Source organism: Lepidochelys kempii, chromosome 3 (assembly GCF_965140265.1).
Source record: "Lepidochelys kempii isolate rLepKem1 chromosome 3, rLepKem1.hap2, whole genome shotgun sequence".
NCBI classification, from domain to species: domain Eukaryota; kingdom Metazoa; phylum Chordata; order Testudines; family Cheloniidae; genus Lepidochelys; species Lepidochelys kempii.
In genome coordinates, this window is record NC_133258.1 from 179,158,435 (window position 1) to 179,183,762 (window position 25,328).

At 44.1% G+C, this 25,328-nt stretch overlaps 1 protein-coding gene across 4 annotated transcripts in view; it reads left to right on the forward strand.

Annotated features, from left to right (window-relative positions):
• Nucleotides 1-20,817: 20,817 nt before the first annotated feature.
• Nucleotides 20,818-25,328, forward strand: part of PSME4 (proteasome activator subunit 4) — a 218,182-nt gene continuing 213,671 nt past the window's right edge. For 2 of the 4 annotated variants that reach the window (XM_073339165.1, XM_073339166.1), the window contains exon 1: nt 20,819-21,165. In XM_073339165.1, coding sequence (XP_073195266.1) covers nt 20,951-21,165 — 215 coding nt within the window. In that variant the 5' untranslated portion in view covers nt 20,819-20,950. Of the gene's footprint in view, nt 21,166-21,187; nt 21,288-25,328 lie in introns of those variants that run through there. The other 2 variants (XM_073339167.1, XM_073339168.1) reach the window with 2 other exon arrangements.

Below are 25,328 nucleotides of genomic sequence, written 5' to 3' on the forward strand. Positions count from 1 at the left end.
TCAATCCTGAAGCACTTGCATGAGAGGAAAGTGATCAGGAACAGCCAGCATGGATTCACCAAGGGAAGGTCATGCCTGACTAATCTAATCGCCTTTTATGATGAGATTACTGGTTCTGTGGATGAAGGGAAAGCAGTGGATGTATTGTTTCTTGACTTTAGCAAAGCTTTTGACACGGTCTACCACAGTATTCTTGTCAGCAAGTTAAGGAAGTATGGGCTGGATGAATGCACTATAAGGTGGGTAGAAAGCTGGCTAGATTGTCGGGCTCAACGGGTAGTGATCAATGGCTCCATGTCTAGTTGGCAGCCGGTATCAAGTGGAGTACCCCAAGGGTCGGTCCTGGGGCCGGTTTTGTTCAATATCTTCATAAATGATCTGGAGGATGGTGTGGATTGCACTCTCAGCCAATTTGCGGATGATACTAAACTGGGAGGAGTGGTAGATACGCTGGAGGGGAGGGATAGGATACAGAAGGACCTAGACAAATTGGAGGATTGGGCCAAAAGAAATCTGATGAGGTTCAATAAGGATAAGTGCAGGGTCCTGCACTTAGGACGGAAGAACCCAATGCACAGCTACAGACTAGGGACCGAATGGCTAGGCAGCAGTTCTGCGGAAAAGGACCTAGGGGTGACAGTGGACGAGAAGCTGGATATGAGTCAGCAGTGTGCCCTTGTTGCCAAGAAGGCCAATGGCATTTTGGGATGTATAAGTAGGGGCATAGCGAGCAGATCGAGGGACGTGATCGTTCCCCTCTATTCGACATTGGTGAGGCCTCATCTGGAGTACTGTGTCCAGTTTTGGGCCCCACACTTCAAGAAGGATGTGGATAAATTGGAGAGAGTCCAGCGAAGGGCAACAAAAATGATTAGGGGACTGGAACACGAGTTATGAGGAGAGGCTGAGGGAGCTGGGATTGTTTAGCCTGCAGAAGAGAAGAATGAGGGGGGATTTGATAGCTGCTTTCAACTACCTGAAAGGGGGTTCCAAAGAGGATGGCTCTAGACTGTTCTCAATGGTAGCAGATGACAGAACAAGGAGTAATGGTCTCAAGTTGCAGTGGGGGAGGTTTAGATTGGATATTAGGAAAAGCTTTTTCACTAAGAGGGTGGTGAAACACGGGAATGCGTTACCTAGGGAGGTGGTAGAATCTCCTTCCTTAGAGGTTTTTAAGGTCAGGCTTGACAAAGCCCTGGCTGGGATGATTTAACTGGGAATTGGTCCTGCTTCGAGCAGGGGGTTGGACTAGATGACCTTCTGGGGTCCCTTCCAACCCTGATATTCTATGATTCTATGATTCTAACCTAAGCTGGTAAAAATAAGCTTAGGGGGTTTTCATTCAGGTCCCCACATCTCCTCCCCCACATCCCTAGAGTTCAGAGTGGGGAAGGAACCTTGACACCTGCCCTTGGTGAATCCATGTTGACTGTTCCTGATCACCTTCCTCTCCTCCTAGTGCTTCACAATGGATTCTTTGAGGACCTGCTCCATGATTTTGCAGGGGACTGAAGTGAGGCTGACTGGTCTGTAGTTCCCCTGGTTCTCTTTTCTCCCTTTTTAAAAGATGGGCACTATATTTGCCTTTTTCCAGTCGTCCGGGACCTCCCCCTATCATCATGAATTTTCAAAGATAATGGCCAATGGCTCTGCAAGCACATCAGCCAACTCCCTCAGCACCCTTGGATGCATTAGATCTGGACCCATGGACTTGTGCATGTCCCACTTTTCTAAATAGTCCTTAACCTGTTCTTTCACCACTGACGGCTGCTCACCTCCTCCCATACTGTACTGTTGCCCAGTGCACCTGGGAGCTGACCTTGTCTGTGAAGACCGAGGCAAAAAAAAAGCACTGAGTACTTCAGGTTTTTCCACATCTGTCACTATGTTGCCTCCCCCTTTCAGTAAGGGTCCCACACTTTCCCTGACATTCTTCTTGTTGCTAACATACCTATAGAAACCCTTCTTGTTACCCTTCCCATCCCTTGCTAGCTGCAACTCCAATTGTGCCTTGGTCTTCCGGATTACACCCCTGCATGCTCTAGCAATATTTGTCTACTCCTCTTGAAAGGGGAGGGTTACAGAGGTGTAAGAGACATTGTTTGGCTCAAAGGAAGAAAGAGAAATAGGGGTGGGGTGTTCTTGCTCTCAAAGTAGGAGAGGAGAGGGATAGGAACCAAATCTACTCCTCTTCAGTTTAAAACCGTAAGGATGAGAATGTTCATTCTAAGGGTCAGATTGAAAAGTAAAGGGAAGTTTGTCTAACATTTGATTTAAATAGACATAGGTCCAGCCACTCAAAACAGTATTAAAATTTGGGAAAACCTTGGCTAGGATTTTGCTAAAGATTGCATTGTCTCCTTACATGCAACACAGTGAGAACAAGAAGGTATGGTCATTTAAAGCAATTAGGGCCTCGATTCTTTATACCCACTGGCTCCTGAAAAATTAGGAGTTTAAACGTTGCCCTTTCCACGGCCACTAGAACAGTGATGTCAAATTGTGTGTGGGCTCAGGCTACACAAAAGAACTAGCAAGCACAAAAGAGCGTGGGCTGCCAAAGGAATGGTTCATAATGGAGATGGGCTGGCAGCTATTACGTTTTGCAGCATTGTGAAGCTATTCGATTCATTCTCATTAATAACATTAGCCCACCATTTCTGCTTGAAAGCAACAAAGAGAAGCTATCATTAGTGTTTCAGGATCTTGAAATATATTTGAGACATATTTCATCAAGTATTTCAGTCAACTCTTACTGACTTGATTACAGTTTCCATTCTTGATGGAGAATTTAAATAGTTCAAATTACAACTCCTCTCAGATGGAACGTATTAAATCAAGAATCTACTATTATAATGGAGTCATCTGATAGCTGATGGGGACCAGGAGAATATATGGGTTACAGTTTCTTAAATTTAGCACTGAATGTTGGCACCCTGTTAGTTTCTGCTCAGTCATTTATTCTCTAGGAGGGAGAACATTGTCTTCCAAACATTGTTGCCAGCTTTTAGTATTTTATATAGGTAGCTTATGAAGAGTGCCAACAAGTAACCAAAATGTATGAACTGTTTCTTCTCCCAGGAGAGAAACACTTCACCTGGCTAATAGGTAAACTCGAATATATTTGCAAAATTTTCTAGTGTAAGAAAAAGATTGATTGATTGGCTATAGACTTACAGTGATTCTAGGATTGAAGATAGACTGTCATCCAGAGGCTGTAAGACTAGAGCTGCACAAAACATTTGCAGGCAATGTGAAATTGGCAAATGCTTGGCTTTTCACCAGTTTTGCTTTACGTGCAAAACATTTTCTCACTTATTGTGACATTACCCAGGGTACAATCTGGACTGATAAACAGCTGTGTCCCCTCAGTTCTTCAACCTGGGGTGCCTTTTACACTGCTTTGCTGTGATAACTGCTACTCCTGGCCTACTCTCACACAGCCTCCAGCATGTAAGTTACTCCTAGTTATATTGTAGGCAGTCACTCATGAATTACACTGCAGAGTAACACCAGAAAATTTCCAGTCCCAGACTTTCCCCAGAAAGGTACATCTTGTACTGTCCAGTCCTTTCCTAGACAATACAAGCTCATATAAAGTCCATAATTTTATTAACAGAAAATGATGTGCACAAATCCTGTTATCCCAAATGAAGTTTTCCCAAACACTTCAATCTAAACACAGTAGTTTAGATAAATCAGTAAAACAAGTTTATTAACTACAGAAAGGTAGATTTTAAGTGATTACCAGTAATGAGACAGAAAAGTTGGAACTGGTTACAATAAAAAATAAAATGCAACTAATACCTAACTTAGCAAGCTAAGTGAATTCAAAGCCAAGTTTCTCTCACCATGTGTTTCAGCAGTCTTCGTGGCTGAAATTCTTTCAGTCAGGATCCCTCCCCCAGTCCAAAGCGGTTTTCTTTGTTCTCCAGGTGTTATGGATTCTGTGGGTAGAGAGAAAGGGAGAGATAATTTGGGGCATCTGCACCCCCTTTTTACAGTTCTCTCTCTTCTTTGAGAATCATCTCCAGCTGAGGTTCAGGAGATGGAAAATCTGTGTGGACGGGAGCCCCCAGCTGTTTCTTTGTCAAGATGTAGATTTTTGCCCACATCCTCTTTCCTAACAAAGAACGACCACTTAACCAGATGATGGTCCATTCGATTTTGTTGATACCTGACCGAGGTACCAGCTTTTGTCTCAGGGGAACTGGTTTGTGGCTGCTCCACCGGACTTAGAACACGTCTTAGTAATACCATACAGAGGAATCTGATAACTTTACATGCAATGTTGCCATACATATTTTACCAGGACAATAATGATCAGCAAATTATGAGTTTTCAAATGATACCTCACAAGGTATACTTTGTACAAAATTTATCATAGCACTGTACCAGGGTGCTGGGCTGGGACTCCTGAGCCAGCCCTCTGTCACACGAGCTCCAATCAAAGGGGTTCCATTGGAGCTGCCTAGAGAAACCTGTTCCTGATTGGAAAGGGGGAAACAGCTGCCAGCCTGATTAGCCTGAGGCTGCATAAAAGCCTCAGAGGAAGGAAGCCAGACAAGACAGACAGAAAGGGGGAAACTAGAGAGTAGAAGCTCTTCTTTCCTGGCTGCAAAGGCTGGGAAGTCCTTCAGATTGAAACTCCCATGCTGTATATGGTGAGAAGGTGGTGGGATTTCACACTGTAAATAAACTGCACTGGTGATTGCTGAACCAGAAAGTCTCTGAGTGGTTTTTGAAGCAGAGCAGAGGCATGAGCAAAGGGGGCCCTGCTATGCCCTGTTACACACACTCATTTTTTCTAAAACATAAGCTTTTTTTTCCTGTTTATGCACCTATCCCTCACCAAAATGAAAAAAACATGCAAGATATGGCCCTGTTATATACCTGTCGATCAGTGGTTCCCAAACTTGTCCCGCCGCTTGTACAGGGAAAGCCCCTGGTGGGCCGGGCCAGTTTGTTTACCTGCCGCGTCCGCAGGTTCGGCTGATCGCGGCTCCCAGTGGCCGCGGTTCACTGCTGCAGGCCAATGGGAGCTGCTGGAAGCGGCAGCCAGTACACCCTCGGCCCGCACCGCTTCCAGCAGCTCCCATTGGCCTGGAACAGCAAACCGCGGCCACTTGGAACCGCGATCGGCCGAACCTGCGGACGCAGCAGGTAAACAAACCGGCCCGGCCCGCCAGGGGCTTTCCCCGCACAAGCAGCAGAACAAGTTTGGGAACCACTGCTATAGATATATGTAAAATCCTTCTCTGATGGGCCTTGTACTCTCCAGCCCCATTTGACCTGTTTTGTAGACCTCAAACTCCCTGGTGTACAACTGAATACCCCAAAACTTTTTCCTGGTCTGCAGTCATACCACCTTATCCGGTGACCCTATCTGACTTCAGGAAGCGAGTACTGTCAACTGGGGCAGTATTTGAATGGAACCCATGTCCCAGCCTGGTGTGTAGGGGCACTGTGCTGCTGGAGGTGCCATCTTTCACATGAGGTGTTAAACAGAAGTCCAGACTACTTGTGAGCATCAGCAATCTTAAAGCACTTTCGAAATGAGGTGGTAATTCTAGTCTTCTAGCCAAGTTCCAGTTCAGGTAATTACATTCTGCCTCCCCACGTTCCCACTGCAATTTTAAGTCAGGGTGGAACTGGAGCTGGTGAAGGAAACAAATATCTTCACTAGTCCATGTACTGTACCTGTGTCTACAAACACAGGTGGGTGAATGAAAAGGAGCAGTGTTGCAGTGTCTGGCCTAACAATTATCTGGGAGGGTCCAGAAGGGCTGCTGCAGATTCTACAGTCATCCTTTGTAACATTGTCATGGAAGAAAGTGCACGGTGAATCCTTGACAAGGTTATTTTTATTACCCCTGTGCTACTGAAAGTGTGCTATGTGTCCCTGGGCCTATTTGGAATGATTACCTCTCAGGTTTGCTAGTCAGTGGCATGTCCCCATAACACTGTATGAGAGCAACCTCTTCTTCAGTAAATTCAGAAAAAGGAACCTCATCTCAGCAGACAAAAAACATGCTCCACTGGGTAATGGGCAACCCATGTTTGATCACCTAAACAAATGGCTTTATTGTACAAAGTGACAAGCACTCTGCAACTCCCATGAATTAAATATGGATTTAGGGCCTAACTTTAGGAACCCATTTTTAAAAATCATAGCTGGTGTTCTTTGGGTCAGTCTGGAGTATGGATGGAAAATGATAGTTCCCAATGTGATCTTACATGTTTAGAGTATATATTGCATTTTGGGGTGAAAGTTTGCTACAATAGCCCATTATTTGCTGTATATGCCTTTTCTGCAATATTTCCCCTTCACCTAATCTGAGAAGGCATAGTGCGGTGGGGGGTTGACCAATCTGAGAATTATTTGTATTTTTGATGTTCTGCACATTTGCTGGGTCTATGTGGATTTTTCTATTACCTACTGGTCACCATATAAACCCTTCTTGGCTTAATAAATATTTTTGGTCCAGAGTAGAAAAGGGGTATTGTGGCATTTGGCAAAAGTGTTTGGTGTCATAGCTTCATTTGAAAAGCTGGTTTATGAAAAACCAAGTGGTGGAGCATGGAGCTAGAGTGACAATGCCCCGGCAGCCTGAGTCCTCAGAGCAGGCCAAGTTTTGAAAACTCCAGCACTGCCCATCTTCACATTTAAAAATTCCCCAGATTTGAAGCAGCCATATTGAGTACTCAGGTTCCCTGCTACATCCCCAGATCATCTCCTCTGGTAAATCATCTGTGCACAGTTAGGTTGTTAATATGCCCAGGTACAACACAGTCCAGGTGGCCTAGCTACACAAAAAAACCCCAAGGTTAACATTTTAGCACTAAACGAACTGAGGATTTTAAACATCTTGATAAAGCTTTCTATGCTTCTCCCAGCTGCTTATCATTCATATATGAAACAAAAACCTTCAGACTTATCAAACCCATAACTATTCATTGAGTCACCAAGTCTGTTTTTGCCAACTGGAGTCTGAGTATATAGCCCATAAAATATAGGATTGCTTATATTACAAATCTTGGAAGACGTAAAATTGAAATTGGTTTGTTTACTGCAATCATCATCATCATAGAGTCTGGATAGGCTGGGATTTGAAAATAAATATATCAGAGTCTTCTTTAGACACTGATTCCCTTTATAGGTTGTGTGGGGGATAAATCTCAGTACAGATGCAAAAATGATTATTAATAAAATTCTAATTTGCTATTGTAATGTTAGGTTATTACAAACCTTGTCTGTGCCGTTACTGAATTTTAAGGGACTCTTATATTTTCATATACAGGATCTTTGGAGATTATTATTATTATTATTATGTTTTCATTGCTTATTTAATCATATTAAATGTTCAATTAAGGAAAACTTTTAGGAAATCTACTTTCTGTCAACCAGTGAAAAGGATGAAACGTGTCAAAGAAGAGGACACTGAAATGCAGCTTTATAACTTCTATTTTGCTTTCTATACTATTTTTTCTATACTATGTTTTAGAAGATATATCTAAGTGTTATTAAATATACTACACAAAGCACAATAACTAAGAGCCTTTGATTGCAAATGGTAAATGTATGGCAAATCTAGAAACCCTTTGATCAAAAGGCACATAAGCCAACAGAAGCGTTTTATCAAAGAACAGGACACATCCCTCTTCTATAAGATACCAGTTTGGTATAGATATGGTCTTTATCTCAAGAAAAGAGACTTTGTAAGATATTTCTGTTTTAGAAAGAGTTCTTGTTGTGTAAAAGAATGTGAGCCTGTTTTTTTCAGGATACTTTAAAGAGGAGTGATGCTTAAGATATGCTACCAGAGCTATCAACTAAAATAAAGTCTTAAAAATGGGATTCTTTTACCCCTCCTCTCTTAGCAAAGAGAAAAACCACTAGTTTAAACCCACACAAAGAATTCTGGAAATATTCTTATTGAAATTGATAAACCCTCTAAAGACTTTATTCTTCAAAGGTTAAGGGGAACATTTTTGGTCAGGGAATGTTTTGTAGACGACACTTCTAATTCATGTTTCCACTTAAAGGTGAAAGCTTTTGTTGTTCCTCAAATGCTTACAATGATATAGCTTCTTTTGAGATGGATATTTGCAAATATTTTATATCTAAATGAAAGCCTTCATATAAGAATTGCCTCATTGTTGTATGAATAGTAAGATGTTTGATGTCCAAATATAGCAAGATCATTTGATTCTAAACTGGTTACTAATGTAAGAAGACATTTGAGTGTAAAAATATTGAAATTCATTAGTTATCTGGCAATGCCTAAGCAACCCCTCACCAAACTCAGCAAGACAAGAAGAACTTTCCAAAGATTATTAAAAAGAAAAATGACAGGTTTCAGAATAAATTGGTTAGTCTCTAAGGTACCACAAGTACTCTTTTTCAAAAAGACAATAGCTTCTTTGATGATCACTTAAGTGTAAAGACTTTAAAAATCTTTTGAGTTTAAAAAGACTATTTTGAGAGCTGAAGGACCTTCACAGAAAATAGAAGTGTTTGGACTCATTTGAAACAGAATTTCAACTCCTGTTGAACCCTGAGGGAACAAAAGGGATATCTCAGAAAACAGAATGGATGGAAGAAAGAGTTAAACTCTACCTTTCAAGATGTCTGAGAGTTTCCCACCACAAGAACAGAAGCAATTACAACTCAGCTGCATGTGCATTAAGCAGATTCCCTATTCATGAACTGAAGGTGCTATCAAGGCCAGCCCACAGCAGGGTTGAGCCAATTAAAAATAACAGCAGCTGATATTCAAAGTCAGCCAACCCCCTGAAAGAGACATGTTTTTTTTCAGGTTTCAGAGTAACAGCCGTGTTAGTCTGTATTCGCAAAAAGAAAAGGAGGACTTGTGGCACCTTAGAGACTAACCAATTTATTAGAGCATAAGCTTTCGTGAGCTACAGCTCACTTCTTCAGATGCATATCGTGGAAACTGCAGCAGGCTTTATATATACACAGAGAATATGAAACAATACCTATTCCCACCCCACTGTCCTGCTGGGAATAGCTTATCTAAAGTGATTTCCAGCACAAATCCAGGTTTTCTCACCCTCCACCCCCCCCACACAAATTCACTCTCCTGCTGGTGATAGCCCATCCAAAGTGATAACTCTTTACACAATGTGCATGACAATTAAGCTGGGCTATTTCCTGCATAAATCCAGGTTCTCACATCCCCCCCACCCCCATACACACACAAACTCACTCTCCTGCTGGTAATAGCTCATCCAAACTGACCACTCTTCAAGTTAAAATCCAAGTTAAACCAGAACATCTGGGGGGGGGGGGTAGGAAAAACAAGAGGAAACAGGCTACCTTGCATAATGACTTAGCCACTCCAAGTCTCTATTTAAGCCTAAATTAATAGTATCCAATTTGCAAATGAATTCCAATTCAGCAGTTTCTCGCTGGAGTCTGGATTTGAAGTTTTTTTGTTTTAAGATAGCGACCTTCATGTCTGTGATCGCGTGACCAGAGAGATTGAAGTGTTCTCCGACTGGTTTATGAATGTTATAATTCTTGACATCTGATTTGTGTCCATTTATTCTTTTACGTAGAGACTGTCCAGTTTGACCAATGTACATGGCAGAGGGGCATTGCTGGCACATGATGGCATATATCACATTGGTGGATGTGCAGGTGAACGAGCCTCTGATAGTGTGGCTGATGTTATTAGGCCCTGTGATGGTGTCCCCTGAATAGATATGTGGGCACAGTTGGCAACGGGCTTTGTTGCAAGGATAAGTTCCTGGGTTAGTGGTTCTGTTGTGTGGTATGTGGTTGTTGGTGAGTATTTGCTTCAGGTTGCGGGGCTGTCTGTAGGCAAGGACTGGCCTGTCTCCCAAGATTTGTGAGAGTGTTGGGTCATCCTTTAGGATAGGTTGTAGATCCTTGTAGTCCTCCTTTTATGTTTTTTTTCAGTTCACCTCATACCAGTACTGTTGTGCAATCTCTTTATTATGAAAGTGCAACTTACAAATGTAGATTTCTTTTTGTTACATAACTGGACTCAAAAACAAAACAATGTAAAACTTTAGAGTGAACAAGTCCACTCTTGTTCAGCCAATCGCTAAGAAAAACAAGTTTGTTTACATTTACGGGAGATATTCTGCCCGCTTCTTATGTACAGTGTCACCTGAAAATGAGAACAGGAGTTTGCATGGCACTTTTGTAGCCAGCATAGCAAGGTATTTACATGCCAGATATGCTAAACATTCGTATGCCCCTTCATGCTTTGGCCACCATTCCAGAGGACATGCTTCCATGCTGATGACACTCATTAGAAAAAAATGTGTTAGATAATTTGTGACTGAACAGCTTGGGAGAGAACTGTATGACTCTATTTTACCCGCATTCTGCCATATATTACATGTTATAGCAATCTCGGATGATGACACAGCACATATTGTTCGTTTCATTGCAAATTTGGCAAAACGGAAAGAAGGTATCAGTGTGAGATTTCTAAAGATAGCTACAGTACTTGACTCAAGGTTTAAGAATTTGAAGTGCCTTCCAAAATGTGAGAGAAATGAGGTGTGAAACATTCTTTCAGAAATCTTAAAAGAGCAATACTCCGATGCGGAAATGACAGAACCCGAACCACCAAAAAAGAAAATCAGCCATCTGCTGATGGCATCTGACTCAGATGCTGAAAATGAATATGTTATATATATGAATATATCCACTCTGCTTTGGATCGTTATCTAGCAGAACTCGTCATCAGCATGGACGCATGTCCTCTGGAATGTTGGTTGAAACATGAAGGGACATATGAATTTTTACCGCATCTAGCATGTAAGTATCTTGCAGTGCCAGATGTAACAGTGCCATGTGAACACCAGTTCTCACTTTTAGGTGACATTGTAAACAAGGAGTAAGCAGCATTATCTTCTGCAAATGTAAACAAATGTATGTGTCTTAGCGAATGGCTGAACAAGAAGTAGGACTGAGTGGACTTGTAGGCTCTAAAGTTTTACATTGTTTTGTTTTTGAGTGCACTTATTTTTTGTACATAATACTACATGTGTAAGTTCAACTTTCATGACAAAGAGATTGCACTACAGTCCTTGTATTAGGTGAATTGAAAAATACTATTTCTTTTGTTTTTCACTGTGTAAATATTGTAATAAAAATAAATATAAAGTGAGCACTATACACTTTGTATTCTGTGTTGTAACTGAAATCAAAATATTTGAAAATGTAGAAAACATCAAAAATATTTAAATAAATGGTATTCTATTATTATTTAACAGCATGATTAAACACAACTAATTTTTTTTAATCGCTTGACAGCCCTAATATCAAGGATTTCACAATTTGGCCTCTACCAGTTTCAAGTTTCAGAGTAACAGCCGTGTTAGTCTGTATTCGCAAAAAGAAAAGGAGTACTTGTGGCACCTTAGAGACTAACCAATTTATTAGAGCATAAGCTTTCGTGAGCTACAGCTCACTTGAGCTGTAGCTCACGAAAGCTTATGCTCTAATAAATTGGTTAGTCTCTAAGGTGCCACAAGTACTCCTTTTCTTTTTACCAGTTTCAAGTTAGCTGTGGTCTTTAAATAATCCTTCTGGAAGATAGTTGGAGCTTTGTTTACTGAAGTGCTAAAGGAGTCGTATTGTAGGTAGTTGGAAGATGAGCAAATTCACAAACTAGGGAAGTGAGAACTGCCTGTAAAGGTCTGGCATACATTGCTTGTGGGGGGTGGAGAGAGAGAGAGAGAGAGAGAGAGAGAGAGAAGAGCTGTAGTTAGCCATGCAATTAAGGCTGGACAGGTCCACAACCAGTTCTACTTTATTGGCAAAAAAGAGCAGGTGCATGAAACATCAAAATATTTAATGATAATTTTTTATGTGAGTGACAGCAGGCTGAGAAGTGACTATATTTCCTGGATTTCCTAGTACAGCAGAATCCCTAGAATTGGCCTTGGCAAGGTCCTTTCCATCACATGCTTTCCAGCAGCTGCTTTCTGTCTGGCAAGTGGATGGGACATAAAGGCAAACAACCTCTCAGTGCTGAAAAGCTAAAAAATCTGACACCTCATTCCCTAAACTTGGAGGGCTTATTTTATATCAGAGGAACATACATAATTTTTAAAATCAACCCCTATAATGTCAGTGGTGGCAGCCGTTATTTGGCAAAAATTCAGCTGCAAAACTCACCTAGTGGGGCTCAGCTCTCATATTTTGTCTCTCTAGGCACAAAAATTTCCTAGTGATCTCTGGGAGGTTCATGAATGGAGAGAGCAAACGAGCACAATATCAGAATCAAGTTCTGATCTATCTTCTGAGAGAATTTAACTTTTTAAAATCACAGCTAAGAGTCAGGAAGTCTATTAACCCCCCCCCCCGCCCCCCCCAGAATTTGGAGAGACAAATTCAATCCTGATGTAACAACTGATTTCAGTTGAGTTACACCAGCAATGACTTTGAGCTTGGTTTCTAGGTGTAGTGGATGTAGATGTGTACTTGATATGTCAGTGTCATTTCTCCACTCCCCTGTTAACTCCAGTTAGCTGGGAAGGGATTGAAATTTAGGAGAATCTTGTGATCTATTGTATTTAATCACAGCATTCTTGTCAAATTTAATCTTCAGCAAACTCAGATAAACAGAACCAACAAGAGTGTGAAGCTGAGGATGGCAGTGTGACATGCATGCTTACAGCCTTGTTTACAAAGGAAAGTTCTATCAGTTATTCAGGAATAACCGCATCAGTGGAAATTCTTATTCTAGAATGAGTGGCTTTTTTTGGTTTAGTTTGAGCCCCTTCCCAAATGATATAAGCTAAATTGAAAAAAGGTGCTTCTAATGGAATGTGTGTCCACAGGGATATACTGGTATAACTATGTCTGCTTAAATTTACACCTTGTTATAAATGATTGTTGGAGCTCTTGATTTGCGATATTTTTTTTTCTATATTGGTGGAGGAGAAAGGAATGGTGGACAGTCTGGGGGCCAACTATTTTGACAGCATCAAAAAGCAATATACTCTCTTGTGCCTTGTTGATTTTTTATTTATTTATTTTGAAAGGGGGCTTCTGAGGTACAGTAGTCAGATTACCAGTCAGAGAAGGCCTTGTGGTTCATATACAATAAGCCCACATATTTTAGGGTGCTTATCCAAATTGCCAAATATTTAGTAAAAAGAAAAGGAGTACTTGTGGCACCTTAGAGACTAACCAATTTATCTGAGCATAAGCTTTCGTGAGCTACACGAAAGCTTATGCTCAGATAAATTGGTTAGTCTCTAAGGTGCCACAAGTACTCCTTTTCTTTTTGCGAATACAGACTAACATGGCTGTTACTCTGAAATATTTAGTAGTTTGCCTATCACTAATTTTCACCTTTACCTTATTCTAGAAAGGGAGATTGGACACCGGACAAAAATTCTCTGTGGGGAAAGCTGGTTGCTTCAGATTGAGATCATAGTCATGTTTTAGGCTCAGGGACAAGTTTCCTAAATACAGGGTGTTGACAATGGTAGTGTTAGTTGATCTAAGGCAGCAAGCCATTCACCAAAGGAATGTGTGAACAGGGGGTGAGGTGATATAAACCAATGGTAAAATTTGAAATTTCTCATGAATGGAGGCACTGCATTTCCTTCACAGCTAAAACACTTAACTTGGATTCATCAGTTGTTCTTAAGATTTGAAGCCAAAGATGACAGGTGGCACCGTATTTAATGTGCTCTCAATTGATATTCCTCCCACTGAATAAGAGCTGTTGATGCAAGCAGTGCAGATGGATCCTCAGCTCAGACTACTAGTCCATCATATGACTCAGGAACCAAATGTGCTTTTATGTGCCAACTGCAGCCAAGACATACTACAAATCTGAAGCACAGGTTTATTTTTGACTCCGTAAAACATTTCTGTAGAATGTATCATTTTGCTTTTTTAAACAGTTTAGTGTCAGCACACTAGGGAAAAAAGTTTAAAATTATTTCATTTTTGGAAAGGAGGTAGAAACCAAACAATTCTAACAGTTAATCAATGTATTTAAAATGGATAGAATGGACAACACACAGTGTGTGCTTAATACTATTATTGCAAATGGAATTAGAATTGTTTTCTAAAACTGCTTGTTTACCTATTTCAAGTTTTCTGAAAAATACTGATCCCATTTGTGAGTGCCAAGAAGGCAAATTAATTTGTACCAGGATTACTGTTTTGGTGCTAGCAATGTTTTGTATGTGATGTACAATAGATAAAATAATGTTTAATTCTGGTTTCAAAGACAGCTATGTAGAGTGATATTGTTGATTTGAAGTAACATAATACAATTTTAAAATTAACTTGAAAATACCTGCCAATAGCAAAAATATAATCAAAATTATAGTTCAAATCCAAACACAGAGTAAATCATGTCTAGTTTTCAAATGTCAATTTCTTAAACACTATCTTGCACTGAAAACTGCTGCTTGCATAAACCAGTCACAATCTACCTGTATTCCTGATTGTCGTGTTATGTAATTTAATTGGTGTGACACCAAGTCCCTCAGTACCAACTGGCAGAAGGCCCACTATACTGTAACTCATATCAGGCCTAACACACTTGTCAGAATATTTAGCCCAACAATGTCTTGTAAGGTATCATAAAAACTGGTGACACACTGACCATGAATATAATTGTGTGATGTATGTTCAAAGAGTTATGTATTTATGCTTGAAATATGTTCTTAATATGTTTTGGCGGCAGTGAATAAACCAAGCTTGCCCTAGACAAAGAAATGTGAAATTACCTCTCTGCCTGGTTTAATTACATGCAGAGGACAATGAAAGTACATATACATGAAAGGTAAACAAAGAAATTAAATTAATGAGTGGTGGAGGAAACATCCTGGTGAGCACAGCGATGGGAGGGGGGGGGCGGCACTAAAGTCTGAACCCCCAGGGGATCTTTCTGACTCTTGAGGCAAAAACAATGAACTCTGGGAAATATAAGGGGAGCAAAGAGACATTTTAGTTACCATCACTTAGGGAACAAATGGGACAGCACCCTCTAATTCTGTGAACATTGGATCCTCTTGCTAGAAGGGCTGGAGATGTTGGTAACTTTATATAAATGAGAAAGCTGTTTAGGCAAAGATTGTAGCTTGCTAAAGTTAAGTTTTGGACACTAGAAAGCATGTTTTATTTTGTTTTGTTTGTAACCATATCTGTCTCTTTTGCTTAGTATCACTTAAATCTAAGTTCTTTATTAATAAACATTCTTAGTTTGATGTAAACCATCTCACTGCTGTTACGCTGAAGTCAAGAGTTCATCCTCAGCTAATTTAACAGGCTGGTGTGTGCACTTCCTCTTTGGAGGAAGCAAACAATTTCTGTGAGTGTCCAGTGAGAGGGACTGCACACGGCAGAGACACATCTCTGAGGAATTCAGGAACTAGGGTTCACTGTATGTTACCTGCAAGGTAAGTTGAAGATGGGTAAAATCTCGAGTTTGCTGATGAGGTGGACAGACTGGTGTGGCAAGAATCTGACAATTTAAGCCCCAGCAAAACTCACTTTTGCTGAAGCACACAGGTATCAGTGGCTTACGGTTTTGGGTTTCCTAAGGAGAGTATCAAAATTGGGTATAAGGACACAAAGAAATCATTTTAATTTTTAAACTTCAAAGAGTTCTTAAAATACCTAATTATATTTTAACTAGACTCATACTTAAACATTAGAATGCAGCTTTTAACTTCAGATTCTGAATGAGTATGGAACACCATTTGTCTTTGTCTAAACTTGCAGCGATACTGTGTTAGCACAATGGTGTTCAGCTGCATCCTTTGCTCTCTTCCTTTTTCAGCAGGGTGTTATTTTTCTAGAATAGACAAGGCTTACCACTTATTTGTAGTAATGTGTGTGACGAGTTGGCCTTTACTGAATAGAATCAAGATCTTGTGTGAGAGAAAGAAATGTGTTAATGTGGTGAGCACCCACCCATTTCCTACCAAAAATTACAAGCCAGAGAAACAAGGAATGGTAGATGAAATCTTAATTTTCTCTTAATGCCAGTTCAGAGATGTGACTCACCACCACACACATTATTTTAGTCACAGGAGGTTTTTACTAAGTAGGGCATACCATGACTAAAGAGAAACAAATTTTAATAATTGAGTACTTTTAATAATGAAAAGAAATAAATCACTTGGTTTGTTTGGTATCATTCTCTTCTGCTCTTTCTGGTGGAAACCACACCTTTAAGCACAGGACTGCCTCATGTGGGGATACTTCTGATTTCCCCGCAACCCCAAGCCCCAGAGGAACTAGAGCTCTTCAAATAAATGGTTGAAAATTTATTTTAAAAGTGGCAAAAATATTTTTTATCCTCACCTCATTCCCTGAAGTGAACAAGCCATTTAACTAAAATTTTTTAAAAAATTCCCTTAAGACAGAGAATAAGCATGGAAAATTTCAGCCCAAATGGTTAAAGTTGAAAAAGTTGTAAGCAACTGAAAAGATGGACTTATAATAGAAACTGTTAGGTAGCCTTAACTGTAGCCATTGTTACCAGTTCCACCTATAATTTAAGCACCTAATAAAGTGGTCCGATTTTCAGAGGTGCTGAGCACCCTGAACTTCCATAAATATGGATTTAGATGCCTACTTTTAGGCACTCTTGTCTGAAAGTATTGACTCATATACTTACGGTTATAGCAATAGGCATGCTTTGAAAATTGTGACAGTACTGATATGTCTGTAGTTCTAAAAGAAACTAACAGTGCCTGCATTGATTTTTTTGACCTTGCGAAACCAGTGGAGTTTTCCTCTTTGGTCACCGATACATATGTGAACATGATGCACACCATTTCTTGCTGCGCCTATTTGTTTTATTATTGTGGAGTGTTAGTAAAGAAAAATTTACAACACTAAAAGAGTCAGGAAGGGATTCGGTGTGAATTTTTTCTTCTGGAAAATTAAACAGCAATCTCTGAGTATCATAGTCTTTATTTTATGTTTAATTAAGGTTGTCTATTGTATTTCTTCCAGTATCAATAGCTGTACAATTGTTGCCCATTGTTTCAGCATTCAGAACCAGCCATTTTCCTTTATAAGGAGAATTAGTACAAATGTAAAGATCAGAAAACTGAATTTACCCTTAGTAGTAGCTTTAAATCTAATCAGTTTGCAGTTGCTGCCTGGTAATTATGTAATTCTTGAAAGGAATTTCAATTAATTATATTTAGGAGACAACTAGCTGTAACAGCTATCAGTACTCCTCTCATACACTCAACATAGGCTTCAAACTACACTTGTTAAGTCAGTGGCAGAATCAGGCACCATTTGAACTCCACTTTAATGACTGAAAAACTTAATCATTAAAATGGACCTCTGTAACAGAATCTTACCTGACATTAGATGCTTACTGCTGCCTCAATTTCTTCACTCTAGTTAACTCACTGTCTCATTCTCTACAGGTCTTCTAGCACTTCAATCTGCCACTTTTGGATAAGCGAAATCTCATGTTTATTGTAGAGTTAGCTCTCCAGCCAAATCAGAAAGTCCACCCCTACTTCAGGGCAGGGGGGGAAGGAAGGGACATAGGGAGAGATGGAACCAGAAGTCCCACAAAATAAGACAGACATCGAACAAACTCATACTGGGTGTCCCCTTAGGACATCTGGATCAAACCTCAAGTCCACACAATGCTTTTGTCCTCAGTGGGCTATATAGGTCCTTTTCTAGACCCCCCCACCCCGGGGCTCAGCAGTCCATTTGCTCCATTGACAACAGAAATTGGACTTTTTCCTCATACCCTAGCTGGAACCCCCAGTCCATACCCCTAAGTGAGAGCGAGCATCAGCTCCTTCAACTGTTCATACTATCCTGTTCAGGCTATGCTGCCTCCTCTTGGATCAACCCTTTCTCAAGGCCTCCTAATTCCCTTTGTATTAGAGCTCCTTCAACTATCCTTGTATCAGAGCTGCAAGGACCACCTCTCTCTCTCTCTCGTTCTCTCTTCGTACCTTAGTTCCCTTTGAACAAGAGATCTGAGCTGGTCCCACTCCAGGCCCCTCGCTTTGGAAAGACCTTCTCCAGCTCTTTACTAGACCAGTGCCTCCTAAAGAAATTATTTTAAAATTAATGTTATTTTATTTTCCTTCTAATTTAGCAGGCTTCCTCTTATAGGAAGCAGCCCCATTCTCTATGGCACATGATGATTGGTCACCTGACCCAACCACCAGCACAAATCCATCACCTGGGAAAAGTAAGGCTGAGCCCAACTACCGTGAAAAAGGACCAGTTTATGCTGTGACAACACTTATCACAGCAGATCAATATGTCTAATCCAACCCATTTTGTACTAGTGTCTCCCAATGCAAGACTTGCTTTTTATTTTTTCTTAATAAAAACAAAATTATTTCAACCTCTTTTGATCAAAGTCTGTCAGGAAAATCTCCTGTGAGGTTGTGAATTATTACCATATGAACTATTAGCCAGAATGTTTGCACTGTCAGTGAACAGCATTCCAGAAGTAGAGCTTATGCTTACAAAAGAATGTGCCCTGAGGACATTATGGCTGAGATAGTCAAACGTGTCTAATGGATTTGGATGCCCAATTCCTATTTAAAATTCATACTTTCTGGGAAACACCAATATTTAATTCGCCTTTGAACCCCAACAATTTCACAGAAGTTGGAGGACAAATGTGACTTCGGCCCTCACATCAGGGTAAACTTGCTAAACTGCTTTTTGGTAAACCATGAAGCCATAAAAAGTGGATTTTGAACGTCAGTCGGAGTTGTGGGCACTTGGCATTTCTGAAAATCAGTCTGTCAAGGTTCCTTCCCCACTCTGAACTCTAGGGTACAGATGTGGGGACCTGCATGAAAAAAACCCTAAGCTTATTTTTACCAGCTTAGGTTAAAACTTCCCCAAGGTAAAAACTATTTTACCTTTTGTCCCTGGACTTTATTGCTGCCACCACCAAGCGTCTAACAAATATAACAGGGAAAGAGCCCACTTCCCCCCCAAGCCCTACACCCCCTTTCCTGGGGAAGGCTTGATAACAATCCTCACCAATTTGCATAGGTGAACACAGACCCAAACCCTTGGATCTTAAGAACAATGAAAAAGCAATCAGGTTCTTAAAAGAAGAATTTTAATTAAAGAAAGAGTAAAAGAATCACCTCTGTAAAATCAGGATGGTAAATACCTTACAGGGTAATCAGATTCAAAACATAGAGAATCCCTCTAGGCTAAACCTTAAGTTACAAAAAGACACAAAAACAGAAATATACGTTCCATTCAGCACAACTTATTTTATCAGCCATTTAAACAAAACAGAATCTAACACATTTCTAACTAGATTGCTTATTAACCCTTTACAGAAGTTCTGACCTGCATTCCTGCTCTGGTCCCAGCAAAAGACACACACACAGACAGACAGAGAGAACCCTTTGTTTCCTCCTCCCCCTGCTTTGAAAGTATCTTGTCTCCTCATTGGTCATTTTGGTCAGGTGCCAGCAAGGTTATCTTTAGCTTCTTAACCCTTTACAGGTGAAAGAGTTTTTCCTCTGGTCAGGAGGGATTTAAAGGTGGTTAGCCTTCCCTTTACATTTATGACACAGTCTCATTTACGTACTTACATGGATAGTTCCCCCTTTTCCCACAATTCCCTTGAGCACACAGAAGCCTTTCGAAATGTCCCACAAGCCATTGCTTCAGGGACTTGTGCTGAGAACTTGTAGACCAGATACCTAGAGGGTCATGAAACTGCAATTGTTGATTAAAGTGCTATGTGTAAGCATGGGGTACAAATCCACCCAAAATGGGATAACTAGCGTGGATGCATAGCACCATTGTTTCTTACACTGGTGAAATCCACCACAACTAGCACAGTCACCCTCTTGGGCATTTAATCTACACAACTGTACAGCTTTCTCTGCCTCCTCTCTCTATATTTACTACAGACTGTGAATGGATCCTGCAGTCCTACAATGTCTGGTGTTGATTTCTTCAATAGCAAGATTGTCCTCCAATTAGCATATTTCATTTTAGTTGTCTCTTTATATTGATTAGAATTAAAAGCTATTAAAAATATACTTTGTGTGATCATTCAGTCAAAATTTCACCCCCTTGTTCCCTTCAGCTCTGGCACAAAATGTCAGTAAAACGTAATTAGGAAAATTATCTTTTGCCTCACTTGCCACGACGATGTGGGGAACAGTTTTACACTGTTGTTAATACCATATTTGCGTGGATGCCACAGAAGCAGGGATGAGTATTCCTCTCCCGCACTCTGTGTCAAGGGCTGTCAGGGTGGGACAATCTGCATAAAGATTTCTTTGTAAGTGAAATTTTAAACGGCCTCATTCAAATGCCCAGCGAAATCCTTCCTAACAAGACAGAGCGACTTTAAATATTGCCAGAATGAATCCAACCCGGACAGAGCTCTAGGGCAGGTCAGCACTGCTAGGCAGCCAGTGACTCAGCCCCTTCTCTCTTGTCCCTCTTCAGCTCAATCCCCACCACACTTGTCTCAGCCTCTACTCCCGGCTCCCCTTCAGACACCCACCTCTGCCTCTCCCTCCAGAGCGCCTTCCTCCCCTGCCTCCTCCCAACCTCCTTCCTCAAATCCTCACCTTGAAGTCTCCCTGTCACACTCCCCGACCCCCCGAGTGCCTCCCCTGACTTCCCTCAGCTCCCAGTGCCTGCCCCACCCTTCCCTGCCCCTCTGAGGCCCCAGAGGCCTGCCCCAAGTCCCCCAACGCTCCTAAAGTGCCTCCCCCCCTGCCCCTGCCCAGCTCAGCCCCCCGCCTCCACCTCCCGCTTCCGCTCCCCCCGCCCCCCGCGCAGGAAGTGACCTGGCCCGAGCGGGAGGCTGCCGTTCGCTCGGTTGGTTGCTTCGTCACCAGGAGCCGCTGTGTGACTCGTTAGGACAGAGCCGGGCGCAGAGGGCGGCGGCGGCAGCAGGGGACGGCGCCGGCGGCAGCCATGGCCGGGAGCCGGAGCGGGAGCGAGCCGCCCGGGGAGGTGCCGGGCTTCGTGCCGCAGAAGGAGATCGGCTACAACAAGCTGCTGCCGTATGGGGACCGGCTGGAGGCCGAGGCGAGCCGCCTGCTGGCCCAGATCAAAGGCAACCTGGGCCGGGCCGTGCAGCTGCAGGAGCTGTGGCCCGGGGGGCTCTTCTGGACCAGGAAACTCTCCACGTGAGTCCTGCGCCCGGGCCGAGCAGCGCCTCCCTGCGGGCCGCCGAGGGCAAGCCCGGCCGGGGCAGCTGGGATTGGAAGAGCGGCCCCAGCCGGCTCGGCCGTAGGGCTGCGGGATCGGGGTGTGTATGTGGGTGTGTACGCGCCCCCGCCGTCGGTGCCCCCGGGGTAGGGGAGTGTGTATGTGGGTGTGTACGCGCACCCGCCGTCGGTGCCCCCGGGGTAGGGGAGTGTGTATGTGGGTGTGTACGCGCCCCCGCCGTCGGTGCCCCCGGGGTAGGGGAGTGTGTATGTGGGTGTGTACGCGCCCCCGCCGTCGGTGCCCCCGGGGTAGGGGAGTGTGTATGTGGGTGTGTACGCGCCCCCGCCGTCGGTGCCCCCGGGGTAGGGGAGTGTGTATGTGGGTGTGTACGCGCACCCGCCGTCGGTGCCCCCGGGGTAGGGGAGTGTGTATGTGGGTGTGTACGCGCACCCGCCGTCGGTGCCCCCGGGGTAGGGGAGTGTGTATGTGGGTGTGTACGCGCACCCGCCGTCGGTGCCCCCGGGGTAGGGGTGTGTGTATGTGGGTGTGTACACGCCCCCGCCGTCGGTGCCCCCGGGGTAGGGGAGTGTGTATGTGGGTGTGTACGCGCCCCCGCCGTCGGTGCCCCCGGGGTAGGGGAGTGTGTATGTGGGTGTGTACGCGCACCCGCCGTCGGTGCCCCCGGGGTAGGGGAGTGTGTATGTGGGTGTGTACGCGCACCCGCCGTCGGTGCCCCCGGGGTAGGGGTGTGTGTATGTGGGTGTGTACGCGCCCCCGCCGTCGGTGCCCCCGGGGTAGGGGAGTGTGTATGTGGGTGTGTACGCGCCCCCGCCGTCGGTGCCCCCGGGGTAGGGGAGTGTGTATGTGGGTGTGTACGCGCCCCCGCCGTCGGTGCCCCCGGGGTAGGGGAGTGTGTATGTGGGTGTGTACGCGCCCCCGCCGTCGGTGCCCCCGGGGTAGGGGAGTGTGTATGTGGGTGTGTACGCGCCCCCGCCGTCGGTGCCCCCGGGGTAGGGGAGTGTGTATGTGGGTGTGTACGCGCCCCCGCCGTCGGTGCCCCCGGGGTAGGGGAGTGTGTATGTGGGTGTGTACGCGCACCCGCCGTCGGTGCCCCCGGGGTAGGGGTGTGTGTATGTGGGTGTGTACGCGCCCCCGCCGTCGGTGCCCCCGGGGTAGGGGAGTGTGTATGTGGGTGTGTACGCGCCCCCGCCGTCGGTGCCCCCGGGGTAGGGGAGTGTGTATGTGGGTGTGTACGCGCACCCGCCGTCGGTGCCCCCGGGGTAGGGGAGTGTGTATGTGGGTGTGTACGCGCCCCCGCCGTCGGTGCCCCCGGGGTAGGGGAGTGTGTATGTGGGTGTGTATGCGCACCCGCCGTCGGTGCCCCCGGGGTAGGGGAGTGTGTACCCACCCGCCGTCGGTGCCCCCTTGGGTATGGGTGTGTGTGTGTGCCGCCGTCGGTGCCCCCCCGGGTATGGGTGTGTATCTATCCGCCGTCGGTGCCCCCTTGGGTATGGGTGTGTGTGTGTGCCGCCGTCGGTGCCCCCCTGGGTATGGGTGTGTGTGGGTGTACACAAGCGCTTTTGGTGCCCCTGGGTATGTGTGTATGCACCCCCCGCCATCAATGTCCCCGATGGTATACACCCTGCCATCAGTGCCTGGTACCCCAGTGCGTGCGCGCCTGCATGTACGCCTGCCAGTGGCACTCCCGGTGAGTGCATGTATACATGCCATTGGTACCCTGGTCCACGCATGCCTGCATGTACATACGCCATTGGTGCTGCTGGTAAGTCAGTTTGTATATACACGTGCCATAAGTAGCCCCAGCATGTGTGTGTGTTTGTAGACATGCCATTGTTCCCCCCAGCATACGTGTATATACGTGCCATTGGTGTGTTGTCGTCCCCTTCCCCGGTACATGGATGTTTGTACACGTGCTGTCAATGCCCCGGGGTGTGTGTATTTGTATGTACATACACCATCATTGCCCCGGGGCGTGAGTGTACATGTGCCATTGGCACCCCCAGGGTGTGTGCGTGCATGTGTACACACCTACCCTCGGTATCCTTCCACCCCAAGGGGTGTACACACCTACCCTTGGTATCTCCGCCCTCCCTGAGGGGGTGTGTGGGTGTGTATGTACACCTGTCCCTGGTATCCCTCTTGCCTTTGGTCGTTGTGTGCATGCGTGTACACACCCTCTCTTGGTACCCTCCTTGGGGATTATGTGCATCCACCCTTCTTACCCGTTCCTGCAGTGGTGTACTTGTCCCCTGTACTCCTCCCCGTGGGGAGGGGTGTGTGTACCCACCCTCAGTAACTCCCCCTAGGAGGTGGGGGTGTACCTGCCCTCAATATGCCTCCCCTCAGGCGCGTGTACTTATCCTCTGTTTATACACACACCCACTGGTGGTGTGCACCCGCCTTTTATTACCCCCACTGCAATGTGTGTGTACCTGGCTATCCTCTAACCTGTGTGTGTGCGCGCGCCAGGTTTCTCTCTATAGTATGTGTTTTCCCTGCTGTCTTCTGTACCTGCTGCCTGTGTGTGTGTCCAGCTGGTGTGGGTGCCTTTTGCCCTCTATCCCTTTATTTCCCAAGAGTTTTTGCTCAGCATTAATGTGGGGGCAAGTGCCTGTAGGCCGAGCAGTCTGCAGGCTGTGAAGGGGGGTCAGTGACAGCAGCTCAGGCTGTGAGTGGAGACCCTCTTCTTTAGCATGTGACAGTGCAGAGGTCCCCAACCCCTGCACAATGAGTCTGTCCTTTGTCCATTAAACTTCAGCCGTCACTCCCCTCTGCCCCCAAGAGCCAGAGGGACCTTTGTCTGGGGCTATTTATAAAGGTGACACCAGCAGGAGCTGGGACTGGAGCCAGGTTTTAGGTTGTTGCAGGTTAAACCCTGTCTTTAAAGTAGCGGGACTGATGCTGCTGCCTCTGGGAGCTGCTGCTCTTGTTTGGGGGAAGCTGGGGAACTTCTGCTGCTGTCTCCCGACTTGTGCAATTTCCACTGTAGGCTCGTATTGCAAGAGAGACTAGACTCCCATTTCAAGGCTGCTTAGCCTGTTAGTCTCTGTGGAAGAAGGATTTTATTGGCTTTAAAGAAGGTACTTACTCACTAAGCCTTCACTTATTTAGCCAGAAACTATACATGACTGCTCCATCTCTCCCGGGAATAAGTTTGTACTGGTCATTGCTGCCAAAGGTAGCACACAGGTTTTTGTTCAGTGGTTTCTTCTTGCGCATCTGGGTATACTTTGTGGGGAGAGTAGACTGTGATAGGGCAGTAGTTCTACTTTCCAAAGAGCGGTTATGTTTCAGGGAAACTGAATTAGACTTTGGAATATGTAACAGACCCAGTGAGTAACTTGTTGAGCTTAACCTCAGTCTCTTCTCTGGCACAAAATACTCTTTGTCTCTGCAAATGTATCGTCACCATGAATGATACAAAACAGTCAAAATGTACTTTGGAATAAGAAGTAAGGGCAAAGGGGGATGTTTCATTGGTAAAGGCATCTTTGTCTATTGGGAAACTATTAATTTTGTATATTTACGTGGGATGTGAAAACCTGCTTCCTCTCTCACCTTTTCCTTGTTAAAGAAATTGATTCAATTTGTAACCATTTTGCAGTATTGAGAGGGAAACAAGTTTTAAGAGATTTTATCCTTTGGACCCACAGTTAATAAAACCATTTGGGTCAGATGGGTTGCTCAGGCTCCATATTCCATTACCAGGTCCCTTTTACATCCAGGTTGCTGGGTCTTGAGTGGGAGTTTCAAAAGGTGCCTCAGGCTGAGATTTTTCAAAGGCTCCTAAAAGAGCTAGGCACCCAAATCCTCTAGAAATTCAAGAGGGTTTAAGTGCTTAATTCCCTGAGTCCCTTGAAAATGTCAGCCTTAGGTGCTTTTGAAAAAACTCCCATATTAATTTATCCTAGGTGCATGATGACAAAAAAGTATTGTTACCAAGTGATGGATGTTTGGATTATGTAAAATGAGTTTATGGGTTCAGTCCAGTTTCACTACACACACATCAAAACGGGGGCCTCTTTTTGTTATTCACAGTCCAAGGTCTGAATGGGCATGGAAATGAAACATATCTTTCCACCCAGAGGTGGCAGAGCTTTCTGGGTAAGCTTGCCCTTCT